This window comes from Amphiprion ocellaris, chromosome 4 (genome assembly GCF_022539595.1).
Source record: "Amphiprion ocellaris isolate individual 3 ecotype Okinawa chromosome 4, ASM2253959v1, whole genome shotgun sequence".
NCBI lineage: Eukaryota > Metazoa > Chordata > Actinopteri > Pomacentridae > Amphiprion > Amphiprion ocellaris.
In genome coordinates, this window is record NC_072769.1 from 7,019,158 (window position 1) to 7,035,338 (window position 16,181).

Sequence of the window (16,181 nt, forward strand, 5' to 3'; positions counted from 1 at the left end):
CTCCTCTGCATTAAACAGTCTTCAGATGTGGATGGTAAAATGAAGCTGCTCTAGTGCCAGTCTCCTGCTGTTGTGCGTCCTGGTACCGGCTGATACGTGTGCTCTTTCTGCTATGAATTGAAGTGTTTTGCTGTGATCCAAACGCACACCGAGGCTTTAGAGAAGCTGTACTACCGTAAGCACCGCCCCTCCGGCTCCCATCCCCGCCCTCCTCCCCTCCGTGTCCCACTAAAGCGATTTTCAGCGCATGCAGGGACTCGTCCCTACGGCCACGGATGGCAACATGGCGACGGAGGTAAGATCCTGGCACACTGTCTGTTTTATATGTCCTGCTCAGGGATTTTATTTCATTCGATCGGCTGCATCAACAGTGTCTTTATATCGAGATGAAACCGGCGGCGGACGCGGTCAGTGAGGGCATCGAGGCTGCGCACGGTTAAAAACTGTGCCACTTCACTGTGTCCTACATTATCATTTAGTCCGAGGGTTTGGTCGGTTTTTTTCTCTTTCTCTTCACCTTCTGCAAACGTGTTGTGGAGTGTGTTTTAATATTATTATTTAACAGGAGAAAAAACAATAAAGGGTGAATTGTGAAAGTCCGCTGGGCTACATATGGAGACAGAAATTAGGCAGAAACAGCGGATCAGCGCGCAAAACCCCATCCACCCACCCCTCCACCCAACCACCGCGATGTTAAGCCGTTATTGGTGAAAGCAGATCTGTTTTTGTCTGTTGAGAAATCACGTTAATCCGGTGACAAGCCCCTGTGTTTGACCACTGACTGCACATACACACAGTCACAGATGGAGGAATGAAGCGTTCAGCACCATGGACAGAAGCCGCCCTGACCTTCCTCAATGCTCCTTGGTTCACCTGAGCCTTCATGCATGCACAATAATAATAATAATGATGATGATAATAATAATAATGCACCCTGAAGGATACACTCAGCAGCATAAATATTTGGATGGCTTCTATCTCCATCTCATCGATCTGTTGTCGATGTGCTTCCCCTTGTCAGACCAGAGAGAAAGGAGGGAAAAGAATCAAAGTGTGTGTGTTGTGAAAGATAGTATGTCCATCGCTGGGCTCTGCTCCAGCACTTAACAAGGCAGAAATGAGTGCAGACACCGAGCCACACAGTGATTGATCACATTCTGTCTTCTCCTACCCCATCATCCTACACCTCACTGTTTGTACACAGTACAAGTGAACAGGTGCTCTGAGAGGGAGGCAGATCTGTCTGGAGACTCGTTAAAGAGATACTCTATTAACTCTTGTTCTACTGTGTGATTTCTCAGTTTCATAACCTGCAGGAGTTGAGGCACAGTGCGTCTCTGGCCAACAAAGTGTTCATCCAGAGGGACTACAGCGAAGGGACCACCTGCAAGTTTCAAACCAAGTTCCCCTCCGAGCTGGAGAGCAGAGTAAGGAGTGCTTTCGGTTTAATATGCATTTATATTGCATTTTGTGTTTCTTTTATTGTATGCAGCAAAGCATACATGGATTTGGATTTTCTGTATATTTGAAGCCTCCATGGTTGGGACAGAAAAAATGCTTAAAAGGCTTTATACTTTATAACTCTCATGTGAAAGTTAGAGAAATATCTGTTAGTAATTAGACGGCATGCATTTTCTCCATGTTAAAACTAGGAACAGTAAGTTAGTAAGTAAAATGCTAAAGAGATCTTAGTCGCGTATTCCCAGTACCAACGCTTTGTTCAATGTGATCGTAAACTGAACTGAAACTGAGAAAGCTTTTGATAACATTTTAAAGATTAAAGACCCCCCATTTGGTCAAAATCTAAGACTTACAGGCACTGAAAGAAGCAGTTAGCAGATTGCTGTGTTTTTACATCTCAAAACTGCAGTGTTCCAATGATGATATGAAAAACAGATTCAGATTTCCAATGTTTAATAACTAACTAAAGGAATACATTCTGTCAGTTTGCAGAGGGGATTTAATGTATCATTATTTATTTTATTTTTTATTATTATGTTTTAGAATTTTGTAGTTTTAACGTGTGTAGTTGAATTACATCAGTATTACCACTTGCTGTCATGCGGCGTACAGTAGTTTTACAGTAGTTAAGCAGAGTCATACAGGAACTGGTGTGCTCGAGCTGCACTGGGCAGCATGGACTTCATAGAGTTTAACATTCCATTGTTTACTTATGTTGCTTTGATAGACAGAGAGATGAGTTTTTGGGGGTTGAACCCTCTAAATCCCAAGCAGTTTCAGGTGTTCTGCACCTCTATAGAAGCAGCACGACGCTGGAAAGAAGTAGAGAGAACTCAAAGCTGTCTTTTATACAATATAACAAAGTCATAATGCCATAAATATTACTGAAGTTACAAAATGTGGAAAAAGAACTTGAAATCAACATGAACAACATTTTTCCAAGTGTGCACAAGTGTTAGAAATACTGGAAAAAATAGTGACTCTACATACTATTGATATTTTACTACTTAAATTTCAATTTGTTTCCATACTGGCCTCCTCTCTGCTCTGCTTAAGCACAGCCTGCAGTTCAGCTCAGTTTAGCCGAAAAGTCCTTGAGTGTTTTAAATGTGACTGCTGGTTGCAGTGGAGTCATTAATGGCTTCTCAGTTGTTGTTCTTTTTTTTCAGAATCTGGTTTGAGTAAAGGTTTTATCTTTGGAAATTATTTTTGGATGACATATGTAGAAGTAATTTGGGCGAAATATCACAATTTTAAACTTAGGTTTTGTTCTGTTTCCTATGGAACCCGCACATCACAGATATTAGTTCAAAGAGCGTTGGAAAGGTGACAATCCGACTGATAAATGGTGTTATTTTGGCGATTCTTTTAAAGATAACCTGCCTTTGAAACCTGCTGTTGTTTTGGGAGGTTCAGAGGGTTAATTAAAGACTCTGATTGAGAAAACAAATACTAAATGTTGGCTGCAGCCCCTATTTATTGATGTTGTAATTAGTTGGAAAATTACACAGACAAATCTAGTGATTTGGTGAATTATCTATTGTTTCTGTCTTTAATTTATTTTATCACTGTACAGAAAATAGATGTTTTCCTTAGTGGGTTTCCAATAAATATTCTATAAAAAAAAAAAAAAAAAAAAGAGTAATAGTTTATAATAGAGCTTGGAAACTGAACCTGTGACTTAAATAATTCAGTATGTTGTGTCCCACTCACCAGCTGACTTGAATTTATTATCGGAATATAAATGTATCTAAGGATTCTCTGTTTCCCTTTGCGCCTCCAGATTGAGCGGACACTGTTTGAGGACACTGTAAAGACGCTGAACAACTACTACGCAGAGGCCGAAAAGATTGGAGGGCAGTCCTACCTGGAGGGATGTCTGGCCTGTGCTACAGCATACCTCATCTTCCTCTGCATGGAGACGCGTTACGAAAAGGTCAGACTGGTCTTCACGTTAACGAGCCTTGGCTTCCACACAGTTTCTCATTTATGGTGTTCTGCTTGTACGTGTGTCAGGTGTTGAAGAAGATAGCCAAGTACATTCAGGAGCAGAATGAGAAGATCTACGCTCCCAGAGGTCTGCTCATCACAGATCCCATAGAGAGGGGAATGCGTGTTGTATCCTTACTCAGTGTTTTTGGGTGCATATATCTTTTCTGTGTATTTAACCACACTCTACAGAAAATTCTTGGTCCTTAATTAGTGCCACTAGATAGAGATTTCCATCTATGAGGACCGGGGCTCCAGCGGCTCCAGCTCAGGGAGCAGCTCTGTATCCGGCAGCACTGCTCGATGACTGGGTGCTGCCTAAAACCCAGTCCCCCAATCACTCACAACCCCGGAGGAGACGACGGCGAAGATGCCGCTCACGTTCCAACACTTCACCTCTATACTCCTACGCTCACACAAAGGATTCACTAGCTTTTTCTTCTTCTTTTTTATTTTTCTCTTGACCTGCCATCACAAGTCGTTCAAGCTTTTTTCACCGTAAATGTGAACTTTAGTAATTTATTGCTAGCGCCAGGATGCAGTGTCACAATGAACAGAAAGACAAGTCATGCAGCTAGTAATACTTTGTGTGATCATACCATTTCTTTCCTTCCTGTTGTCCTTGAAGTTTTAATGAAAAAGGGAGGATCGCTGAGAGGACCTCGAGCCTCATCAAATCTCATGCCTCAGCTGCACCACGACCACACCAGACCAACCAGGAAACTGATCTTATTTCCATCAACCCTCATACCAAACCCTGGCTTTTTATTTTCTGCCACTCTGAGTGTTCAGATTTTAGCAAAGTATTTGAGTAAAGCAAAGTTTCACCTTCCCAGAGACCCACATAAACAATACAGAGCACCTCCTCCTCTTTCATCTCAGCTGTAAATCATGCTGTCTGGTAGCAGATGAATGTCATTCAACCCGTCCATGTATATAATGTAGCAGATCTTCCATGTTTCTCACATGAAGCCTGAATTTTTCTTGTTAGTCACACAGACACGTGCACAAATCGAAGCACTAACCTCTTGGTGTCACTGAGTGAGACCCACTCTTCCTAAATTTCGATTATGCAAAGACTTACTGTGCAACAGATGCAGCAGTAAGTAGAGAAAGGATGGGCCAAGAAAAAAAAGTCTTCCTGAATCTTAACTGCAGTGTTTTAAAATATAAACAACCAACCCTTCCTTGATTTTTGAACAAACTTCCAAAGAATAATAACTGCCAAAAAAAATGGCTCACAAATGTGAATGTGTCTTTTGTTTTGGTGACATTTTGTGCAAGAAACAAATTTTCGTACTGCTTGTTGTTTAATACACATGGCGATGAGGTATATATGGCTGTGTCAAATAAACAGTTTCATCACAACTGCACAGGTCTGATGTTTCTTTTATCCAATGTTATTACTATATGAATGAACAAAATGATTTTTTTTCTTATGCAAGCTATTTGACTTCTTTTCAAACTTCTTCTTTTCATGGTACACAGCTGTTTCTGTCACTTTTCATGTGAACATTCATGGATGCCTTGCAGAAGAATGTCTAAAAAGAAATGCTGCTGTAACATTTTTGCATTAATAATGACTGCATGTATTGTGAAAAGGATTACTCATAGTGATAAATCCCAACAGAACAATCTAAAGGCTGTGTAGCTCCTGTGAGCTCTTCAGCTATCAGAGGGTTTAATCATACTTTCATCCGTACCTTTGGTGTTTTGTTCCATTCTCACAGCTGTCATTAATAAAGGTTTCCTTCCACATGTAGCAGCAATGCTCTAAAAAAAACAACCATACAACTGGCTATTCAACATAGTGGAAATTTTCTTTAGATTACCTTTGCCAGGTGGCCAGAAGAACATCTCAAGATTGACAATAAAGTTGCTTTTGATGCATAAATGAGCAGTTTTTTTTCTAACAACTTCTTCATGTCAACTCAAAAGCAATGGAAGTGTTGTGTACAGTTTGTCTGACAATGTCTGAAAATATCTGCAGGTGTGTATCTGCAAACCTGATGGGCGTCTCCACTTTTTTTTCATTGTTTAAGATACTTTGGGGGACTAAAAATCTATGTAAATGACAACATTCCCAAATTTCAAGAAAGAAACCAACAGCTGCGAGCAAAACTTTACGAACACTTGTAAAGACCATGTATATCATGGCAGTCTTGAGTCCAACAACACAGAATTTTCTATGATGGAATGATTGAAACAAATGCATCTATGTCACTAAAAACATTCATTCATGATGTGGTATAAGTCAGAACTTTGGAGAGACAAGTCTAAAACCTTTTTTCTAGCCTGATTTAACCATTTCTTTACCACCTTTGATGTGTGTTTGGGATCATTGTCTTGTTAGAACACCCAGTTGTATCCAAGAATCAACCTTCTAGCTGATGATTTTTGGTTTTCCTGAAGAATGTGGAGATAATCCATCATTTTTCCATTTACTTTGTGTAAATCACCAGTTCCACTGGCATCAAAACAGCCCCAGAGCATAATTCTTCCACCACCATTCTTGATGGTAGGTTTGTTCTTCTTGGGGTTTCTCCAGAAGCCTTTTCTTTGTCCATGTGATCAGCAGCAAAGTTAGTAGTGGCTGAGTCTGATTAAAGTATCAAATAGGCACTAGTTTGATTAAAATTGATTAACACAGCTTTCTGCATCACAAAAATAGCTATTTCAAGTTGCTGTACAGATGTTTTTGACCCAGCAGATTTTGCCATATTTCCAGAAGACATATAGTAAATTGAGCTGCCAGTGGCTTGGTGGTTAGCGCTGGCGTCTCACAGACAGAAGATCCCCGGTTGGCGTATGTGTATAGAAAATGTGTATTATCACATTATCTCATGTATATATAATGAATGACTATATTAAATTTCTGAAAGAACCAAAAAGCATAGTGTTTTTGTGACACAGACACTTGTGTTTTAATCATCTATCATAGAAAATTCAGAGATGCAGGAATAAAGACTGTCAGGATATGCATGATCTTTATAAGTGTATGTAAACTTTCATTCACAACAGTATGAGAACACGTTTTCACACCACTGAAAAAATTGGCATAGTTTATTTATATGCAAAACACACTCTTTAAATAAAGGCATTTTGTTGTCACAACCAGTAAAGCAAAAATAAATAACTACAAATTATGGATAGATTCTATTTCTGTGCATGTGACTTGATGGGACATTTAAATAGAACAGAGCCAACAATACAGTTATAAGCAGCTTTTGATGTTCGTCCTGTGACAAGTCAAAGTGTTGTAAAAAACTTTGGTGAAGCAAATGCCCTCATGTTTGCATGCATGCCTGCCTTGTTATATGACACTACAGCTGGGTAAAGGGTAGGAGACTGATCCAGTGTCTCAGTCTTCACTTACAACACAGAGGGACTTCCTCATGCAACCAACTTATCAAAATAAACTGGAAGTGTCTCCACTGCAGGATGTCCAGATGTGAGGACGTGTGTCCTAATATAACAAATGGACACTGCAGGCCACAGTGAGTCCTTATAGCACATTTAGTCCAGGCAACACTGGATGAAGGCTGTCATCATTTCCCTGCAGACTACTCTCACCTCAGATCTGCCAGTGCAGACAGCACCAACACACACTGCAGTAAAATAGTGTTAAAACAGGAGGCTTCAAACGCGGAGACTGCAGAACGAATGCCGTCGTAAAATGGAGCCAACGCTGCATAGATGTAGAGAGAACAGGGAAGGGTCAACAAAAATGGTGGAAAAACAAGGAAAGGCACACATCAGATTGAGACAGAACAAAATAAATGGTCATCCATGTGGTAAGAAGATGATGAAAGGCAGGAGAGGTTCACACAGGGGACATCTAAGAAACCCAGGATGTGTCCATCCATCCATCCATTATCTATACACCGCTTAATCCTCACTAGGGTCATGGGGGGGGCTGGAGCCTATCCCAGCTGACTCGGGCGAAGGCAGGGGACACCCTAGACAGGTCACCAGTCTGTCACAGGGCTACATACAGAGACAAACAATCACTCTCACATTCACACCTACGGGCAATTTAGAATAATCAATTAACCTCAGCATATTTTTGGACTGTGGGAGGAAGCCGGAGTACCCGGAGAAAACCCACGCATGCACAGGGAGAACATGCAAACTCCATGCAGAAAGATCCCGGGAAAGCCGGGACACGAACCAGGGATCTTCTTGCTGCAAGGCGAAAGTGCTAACCACTACGCCACTGTGCAGCCCCAGGATGTGTCCTTTGGACAAAATCCTTTCTGATTGTTTTTGGTGAGTGTGTGGCAGCCAAAGAGTTCATGCCTCACTCTTACTACAATAGTTGTGTGTCAGCAGGTTTTAGTGCAAACTCAGCACGTCTTAAAACATGTAGGAAGCACTTGCTGCATTCACTGCTGTTGTGAGTCAAAGTAAGTGTAAGTGGTGACACTGTATGTGGGGCTAGATGTGTCACAAGACAGATATGAAAGGATAATCTGACTCACGCAGCTTATTGATGTGATGCAGTTTATTAAATCAAAGTACAGCAGTAGAAGTGAAGAGTAAAATACAGAAAAAATACTAAAATATTGTAAACAAAAATATTAAAACTACTCATAGAGTAATGAAAACAAGGCCCCTCTCTTAAAACAAAGACAAAAAAACTTATTAAAACCATGTTCTCTGTAACAACATCATTCACATCAGTTCTTTATTGCATTTCATGTGATTATCCTCACAGACCTGTAGAAACATAAACATTCAGGTAAATTAAAAAGAAAACATCATGCAAACACAATATTTGGTAATAATAATAATAATAATAATAATAATAATAATAATAATAATAATAATAATAATAATAATACATGCTTACCTGCGCAGCGGCCATTCTTGACAGTGAAGCCATTCCCACACTGAGAAAAAGGAAGAAAAAAGAAGTTGGTATTCAAATCAAGTACATTGATTCTTTTTGATTTTACAGACAAAAGTCTAAAATCTATAAAAAATTAAGAGAAAACAGTCTGTTGTGTTACATTCTGTTGTAAAATGGTTTCTGAAATTAGACTGTGATGTGTTTGTTCAGTATATAAAGCCACTTACTTAGAAAAACACATGTTCATAATTCATGCCATGAATCCGTACTGTGTACCTGCGTGTCATTGGCAAGCACAGACATTTCCCCTTGTTTAGGATAAGCGACTTCCACCACCGAGTTCATCTCACCGGCCTGAAGAGTTCGAGTGATGGCCGTGCCGTCTGGCCAAGAGACCTCCAGCACCGTCACCTGGTCAGTTCCTGGGAGAAATTTACACAGTTTTGTCATTTTCTCATTTTATTTTACCTTCACCACATTTGCTTCTTGAGTTGAAACTCAATAATGAGAAATGACCACTTGTCTGTGCAATGACACAATTATAATTCTGCCATTATTTATCACATTGTATACTTAGTTGTTGTATACATCTTATATTTTTCTACTATTTAGATTTCTAAGACTTGAATGAGAGCAACTGTAGCATAAACTATTTGCCTTCCCAATAGCTTAGCTTAGCTTAGCATATTAAACTAGCTACCCACCAATCACACGCATTAATAAAGCTTTACATTTTTGAGTAAAACTTTGTATAGTTTTTGTTTGGTCCATTTACAAACAACAATACAGCACATTAGACAACACAAATAAAAAAGACGAATGACAGAAGCGTTGAACTGGTAGATTGTGACTGTTGTTTGTCAAGACATAGTTACAATGCACACTAAATCCACTCTAAAAAATTTGCTACATGTTCATTATTAGCTTTCGAGGTTTTGGAAAGTGAATTTTTGAACTTTGGGCGAAGGCAGACTAACTGTTTCTCTCTGGATTCAAGTCTTTAGGCTAAGCTAAGCTAACGGACTCTCCAAACTCCAGTATATAGTCATAAAAACTATGTGCATACTTGGTTTACAGTTTAAAAAAAAAAAAAAGCAGTATATACTGTTGTTTACTTGAAAGGTTATTTTTCAGTGTCTACAATGTCTCAAGAAGTTTACCTAAACCAAAGTGGGCAACCGGCTCCATCTCACACAGGTAGCCTGAACCTCCGTCAATGATGCGTGTCTGAGCTCCACTCTGACTGGTGAAGGCCGTTACCTTGGCACCCCGAGCAAAAGCACCAAACTGGGTGCGAGGAATCACCCGCAGCCAGTTATTGGACGAGCCCTGACAACAAGGACGACGGGTTAGTTATTAGGTAGTCAAAGTCCAGAGGGTTGTAACATGAAGCATATTCAACCAAGCCAGGCTTTCTTTGAGTTAGCTGGCTCAACAAAACCTAAAATCCCATCCAGAGATAACAAATATCACAACAGTGGTTATCAACTTTCTTTATTAATTAGTTTTCTTTATCATCCTCTGTGCCCTCCCATGAAAAGGGACATTTGAAGTGTGATGTGATGTCATTTTCACATGAAATGGACCAATCATATGCCACCTAATTCAGTCAGAGCAACAGCTTGTTATAATAGAGAAATGAAAAATATAAAATTTTATTATGAATAAAAAATACTTCTACTGAGAATGATGCAAGAGAGGAAAGCTGATAGGAAATAGCTAATTGCATAACTAATATGTTTATTTTACCATACTTATTTCTAACATGATGGCTGCACATTAGAGCTCTGAAACGTTAGACGCCATTTATTAAAACATGATACTCAAGCAGTGCATTTAAGTCTGGCCCTGATCCTTATTCAAGGACACATGGAAATCACTGTAGTTTTTGGCCAAATCCAAGTGAAATTAATGTTACTAACTGAATATTCTCTGTGATGAACGCCACTAAATTTTAGAATCTATGTTTCATTAGCTGCAGTACATAGAGGTTAAAACAAACCTGGCTGCAAATCAGGACCAGGCATAAAAGCATATTTATGCATTTGCAGCATCACCAATGAAATGCATGTCGGCTCCTGGATCAACACATCGCAACAGGTTACATTACAGTAACTGCACATCTTCAGTTAATGGCGTTACTGACATATGGCCCAACAGGTTTGCTGATTTAACCTCAGACAATCATCAGGGAAAGAACTGATGAAGGGGTAGTGCATCTTTCAGCCAGTTAAAATCCCAGACTCTGAACAGAGCATCCTCTAAAGCGGGTCACCTGTGCAGCTTGAGTTACCATGGTGATCTAGCTGGCTTAAAGAGAGCCATATTCATGACACTGAACACCGTGGTTTTAGGCTCAACATAACTGACTGCTAATGTCACTTCACAGTAGATGTCTCAGTTGTTCTGAACAAGTACAAACATTCAGACACATGCACAAACACTCTCACCTGTGTGACTTTGAAGACAGAGATTGGCTGCTGAGCGCTCTCTCCATGTGCCAGCAGCAGGTCCAGCTGTCCGTCGCCGTCCAAGTCTGTCACAGTGCCACCTGTCCAAACACAGACTGTTTTCACTGCACTGACTTACACAACAACTTCACTGTTGTGTTCATCTGACGGCTGTGAATCTCATCCAAACATATTGGTAGCCGAGGCAACATAATTACAATAGCATATTGAGAATAAAACAGATGAAAATAGGTCTGAGTTTACAGATATCTGACCTGTTCCTCTCCCCTGTGGCTCTGCAGCATCTCCCACATTAAGCTCCTGTATCAAAGGGTCTGCATTAGCTCGCCTCGACACCCTACAAACAAACACAAGCTTTCAAAAACTGCCGATAACCTAAGCAATAATTCAAAGTATCTCAGGTGGACTTTAGTTCACACAATATTTGAATTCTTACTTGAAGAGCCTGTTAGGGGAGGATCCTCTGTAGGCAATGTTGTTAAAGAACACCTCCAGCTCCTTGTCATTATCAAAGTCGGCAGCGATGACGGTGCGAATAGGTGATGGTGTAGCAAATCCTCCAGTAGCAATATTCTGCACAGAAAAACATGTAACTGTCAACTCATGCTTTATTATAACCTTTATATTTTGCCAACTTTTATCCTCGTACCCGGAACTTGGCGTCGCTGCTCTGCAGGTAAAGTCTGTGTGGGCCGTTCCAGTTGCCATAGACAATGTCTGTCTTTCCATCACCATTGAAGTCAGCTAGTGCCACTCCTCTGCCGTGCTGGTATCGATCCTCCACACCTTTATATATGAACACAACATTAAAGGCTACAGCGCCGTAAACAAACAATACTATATTTGCATATAACTCAGTAAAAAAAAAAAAGAAAATGACGAGAAGCGCCTCTTCTATATCTGTGAAATTTAAAGCTAAATCCAGCAAGTGTTTTTCTTAGCTTAACAAAGACTAGGGGCAGGAGAGTCAGGTTATTTTCTAAACAGCAACTTTGGGCTGAAAAATTAAGTAAACACAGAAGTAGTAAAAACTGCTGCAGTTCCGCGAATGTCCACTTGAGGCTTCCAAAGATAAAAAGCCAATCTTCATAGACCCCAATGTCAAAATGCCCAACTTTACAGCAGAATTAAGAAGGTTTACAGCCTGGAACAAAAACTATTTTGGTCTCGATAGCGAGTCTTCCGGTAAACTGTATGGGGGTCATTTTTTAAATAACTCAGCCATTTACATTGTGTTCAGGCTGAAAGTTAGGCTTAATTTCTGTGACCTGTTTGAGTGAACAGGACAGCCCATGGCCCAGAGGTGTTTGCATTACCTGCCTCCAGCTCCACCTCTGTGCCTTTCTTTGAATTAGCAAGAAGTCAGCAGGAGTCAGGCTCTGCCAAGATGGCAATGACTTGAGCCGCCACACTTAGCTTCAAAATCACTCTCATTGAAACCTATGGCGGACATTATAAGGGTGAACCCCTCTTCATGTACAGTCAGTGTTCTACCAAACATAAGTCGATTCATCTACCAGAATCTTTAATACTTATGAGTTGCACAAGTCTGTACAGTATAAATATCAATTTGTGTAATTTCTTTAAGTCATGTCATCGTTGTGAGGTTGTGATTCCACTGCAGCCTCTCAGACTTCACTCCTCAGGCCCCCTTCATGCAGGCATTATCACCCACACTGACTGGAGGGTGTATATGTTGTTTTGTAACTGCCAAGTCATAGTTTACAAAAAATAATTATGTGCAAACTATATATAGGAAATGGAACAATAAATGTATAAGTATATACTGCATGATATAATATATTGCAAATATGAAAACACGTGAATATTAGTTATTAAAATATTGTGATTATTAATGCACAAGGAGGAGCACCCATTTATTTCTATCATTAACACCTTTTCAAACAAACTTTTCAAACATTCAGAATTACAGGGGATAAGTATGAGCTCTAAAGCTCCTTTCACTAAACTGACAATTATCTCTAGACATATAAAAACCATCAGATGAAATAATTACAAATTCCAGTGTAGTAAGGTAACATTACTCTAATAATAAAAACACTATTATTATATCATTATACTATTATATTTAGTAACTGGACTGATTGTTCCTTGCCTAAAATTTGATCCCAAACAGATTTTGGTGATTTGTTACGCTGAAATAAGTCAAAGTTTACTTAACCTGCTTCTACACAATGGAAGACCAATCATGCTGCTTAAACCCCATTAGCTCACAGGAGCAGGGGCCTCAAAGAGACAAGTTTGCATAAGGACTGGTTTTGGACAACCATCAGAGGTTAAGTTAACAGGTGGATTACATAACAGTGGTCTCTTTGTTTTAACTCTCAGCAATAAAGCAAATAATCCAAATTCATTTAAAGGTTAACTACTACCACCAGGTATTAAATAGCAGCAGAGGAAAAAACAGAATATGTGGTATGAAACTAAATGTTGAAAGATGTCAGATTACTTCGAGAAATACTACAATTTTAAGGGTAACTATAAGGTTTTCGGCTCCTATCATAATATTTTCACCCTTTTTTCCTTTCCCTGTTCTTACCTGCCTTTCTGGCCATGTCAACAAAAGTCCCATCTCCGTTGTTCTTGAACAGAAAGTTGGGCCCGTTTTCATTGTCACAGAACACGTCAGACCTCGACTGGCTCAGGATTGGTCCGACAACCACACCGCGACCTCCTGCACAACAAGCCAACAGTAAAGGCCTCGGCTGCCTTTACAAACTTAAAACCATCACATGCTTCAGATCCAGTGTGACTCCTGACCTGTGAACCTGTTGACCCCGGCTGCAGCAGCGACATCAGACAGAGCGACGACGCCCTCTGCGACGTTACTGGCAGACTCATCCATTTCTAAAAGAGCGTGTGGCCCGACGTTGCCACTGGCGTAGTTGGCCACGTAGATCGAGTAGCGGCCTGTTCCCTGCAGAGCAACAAGAGCTTTTCTTAAAATGAGAAATTGTGTTAAATTCGCTTAAAAAGCAGGAGATTGGTGAAAGACAGAAGCTGAAATGTGTACAGTGAAATCGTGATACTTTTCAAGGATTGACCAAAAAGACTGTTTGTGGTGAGTGTGTAAGGAGTGTGTCCATGGTCACAGGTGTTCAGCAAGTGAGCAGAAACTGCCATCAGTCAGGATATGACATGACACTACTATCAACAGCAGGACCACTGTTACACGTGTTTTTATGTTTTTGCAATTTAATTATGTCTTTGCGAGCCAGCAGCTGAGGTGAGCCATGTTAGGAATCATCATCGGTGACAAAAGGTGGGTCTGCAGCTACCATTAAGAGAAGAAACAGCAGTGCTGCTTCAATGTGCCGTTCAATGTATACGTTTTTTGGCCACAGTAACACAATCATCGCCCCCCACCCGCTCTGCTCACTAGCTGTGATTCCCTGTGACTTCTTGCTCAGCAAAAATGAAATTGAAGTTGAAAGGTTGCATTTGTGACACAGTTTAAAAGATTCAGTGCTCACCGCAGGTGGTGCTTGCAATGTTTACATAATGGGATTTCCAGGGAGCATTACAAGCGTTGCAGATGTGAAAGGAGGGTTGGATCAGTGCACAAAGAGGCTGTTTCAACAGGGGTGGTGGCCAAATTTAAAACAGTGTTATGATCAACCCTAATATAAGGAAAGTGGGTTTACTGACCTTTCTGTCGACACATGCGACTGAACGTCCTGCCATGCGATTAGCGACGCCGCGACGCACATTGAGCTCGTCACCGAGCAGATCCTCAAAACGACCATTGCGAAACTTGAACAGCTTGTCTGTGTATGTTGCCCGTCCTGCACAAAAGGTCATACATTGTGAGGAAAAATCTTTCAACTACCTTAATTATTTACTTGTGCACCTTTTGGAAGTAGTCAGGGGAATTTACCAGAGTAGGCATTGTTGGTATTGAGGAAATAGATCTCCTCACGTCCATCTCCATCCACATCACAGGCGGTAACTCCAATAGCATTGCCTGCCCGGTCCCTCAGTGCATAGTATGGAGAGTTACTGTCATCAATAGCAATATTAACCAGCCTGTTTTGAGCCCGGTCGTACTTCAGCACCAAGTTGGGCCCATTGTACCTGAGAGAGAACATCACTTAAAACACATTTTTATGTTAAAAAAAAAAAAAAAAAAAAAAAAAAAAAAAAAAAATCCTGCATAGGGTTATGAAGCAGCTGTAAGTCATAATCCCATCTACTCTCATGTGTTTAATGATTTTCCACACTCACCCTGCCACCACCACTTCCAGATCACCGTCACCATCCACATCTGTCACAGCCATCCCATAGTTGAGCTGTGTGGGATTGTGCACACTGTCAGGAGGAAGCATTGTCTGTGTAACAACCTGGAGCACTGGCTGAGAGTTCTGGCTGTGGGACTGATGCCACAGCGTGACCAGGAGGAGCAGCAGACGAGAACCCCACATTACTGCAGCCTGATAGGACACAGATCAAGACCGGTTAATGTATCTCAATTCAAGATGCTAATTCTGTGTGCTTGAGCTGAAATACTAAGACACGCTTCCATCTTTACACAGGTTAATACAGATTTCACTCTAAGGTTCTTCTCCTTTGTGTAAAAATGTTCCTCCTTCATTGATATTTTCAAGAACAACCTCAAGATGTACGTTTTCAAGCTTTTGACTGATCTTAAAGGACTTATTTCCTATTAATTTTCTTTATTTTAGAACTTGATCTTACAAGTTGCTTTTTTGCCTGTTCTAGTTTATTTTGTTTTACAAATTGATTAAACAAGCAATATAGTGTTTAGATATTTATATATAGTATGCACATTTTTATACCTATCCATTAACATGTGTAGTACTTTAGTCAACTCAGGTTGATTTTGAACGTGCAATACAAATACATATGATTTGACTTCAGTAATGACTACATCATTGTTAGAATCCATATTGAGATTTAAATTTTACACAAAGAAAAACAAAGTCAGTGGAAAATCTCAATAGATTACATCTGAAGTTTAAAGTGTTTCTTTCACAATTAAACAGTGATATCAACATTTTTGCAGCAACCACATGCATACAGTGAATTACTAATGGCATTCTGTATTCCTGACTTATAAACATTTAAACTCCACCACTTCACTATAAGTTATTTTTGCACAATGCAATGAGATCTATATAAATGAGAGCATGCATGACTCCTCATATCTGCACTGTACTGAGCAGAGTCGCCTGCAGGAATTTCATGTCTTCATTAACTTAATACCGTCTTACCGTTTCAGTGCGTAAAGCTGTGGCTGATGTGATTCCGCTGGAGTGAAGTGAGTTACTCTGCTCCGTTATTATATAAAGATTTTTCACCTTACACAACTCGTGTATTTAAAATTTACGAAACAGCTTGTATAACGTGGAAAAAAACTGGCCAATCAG

The 16,181-nt window shown here is 40.1% G+C and overlaps 2 protein-coding genes across 3 annotated transcripts; one reads left to right on the forward strand and one right to left on the reverse strand.

Annotated features, from left to right (window-relative positions):
• The first annotated feature begins 144 nt into the window (after positions 1-144).
• Positions 145-4,818, forward strand: golga7ba (golgin A7 family, member Ba). Its single transcript, XM_023275247.3, has 5 exons — positions 145-295; positions 1,302-1,427; positions 3,245-3,397; positions 3,478-3,579; positions 3,674-4,818. Exons 1-5 carry the CDS (start codon positions 248-250, stop codon positions 3,755-3,757), a joined length of 513 nt encoding a protein of 170 aa, XP_023131015.1. The 5' UTR covers positions 145-247; the 3' UTR covers positions 3,758-4,818.
• A 1,677-nt stretch (positions 4,819-6,495) lies between these two features.
• On the reverse strand, positions 6,496-16,177 carry crtac1a (cartilage acidic protein 1a). 2 transcript variants are annotated; one of them, XM_035950525.2, is made up of 14 exons: positions 16,026-16,177; positions 15,019-15,224; positions 14,672-14,868; positions 14,443-14,579; positions 13,555-13,711; positions 13,334-13,468; positions 11,423-11,559; positions 11,210-11,346; positions 11,028-11,110; positions 10,753-10,853; positions 9,463-9,631; positions 8,579-8,724; positions 8,303-8,342; positions 6,496-7,138 (listed from the first exon to the last, which is right to left on the reverse strand). In XM_035950525.2, the coding sequence occupies exons 2-14, from the start codon at positions 15,213-15,215 to the stop codon at positions 7,020-7,022; spliced, it is 1,755 nt and encodes a 584-aa protein (XP_035806418.2). In that variant the 5' UTR covers positions 15,216-15,224; positions 16,026-16,177; the 3' UTR covers positions 6,496-7,019. The 2 variants fall into 2 exon arrangements, with proteins under 2 accessions (XP_035806418.2, XP_023131014.2); XM_023275246.3 differs by lacking the exon at positions 6,496-7,138 and adding an exon at positions 7,937-8,169.
• Between the last annotated feature and the right edge of the window lie 4 nt (positions 16,178-16,181).

Bases quoted from the DNA above. Each gene is read 5' to 3' on its own strand.
- golga7ba (XM_023275247.3), top strand. From the start codon at position 248: ATGCAGGGACTCGTCCCTACGGCCACGGATGGCAACATGGCGACGGAG. The intron at 296-1,301 runs GTAAGATCCTGG...GTGATTTCTCAG, and splicing joins ATGGCAACATGGCGACGGAG to TTTCATAACCTGCAGGAGTT. The intron at 1,428-3,244 runs GTAAGGAGTGCT...TTGCGCCTCCAG, and splicing joins CCTCCGAGCTGGAGAGCAGA to ATTGAGCGGACACTGTTTGA.
- crtac1a (XM_035950525.2), bottom strand. From the start codon at position 15,215: ATGTGGGGTTCTCGTCTGCTGCTCCTCCTGGTCACGCTGTGGCATCAG. The intron at 13,712-14,442 runs GTCAGTAAACCC...GTTGCTCTGCAG, and splicing joins TCGCATGTGTCGACAGAAAG to GGAACAGGCCGCTACTCGAT. The intron at 8,343-8,578 runs GTACACAGTACG...CCTTTTTCTCAG, and splicing joins TGCTTGCCAATGACACGCAG to TGTGGGAATGGCTTCACTGT.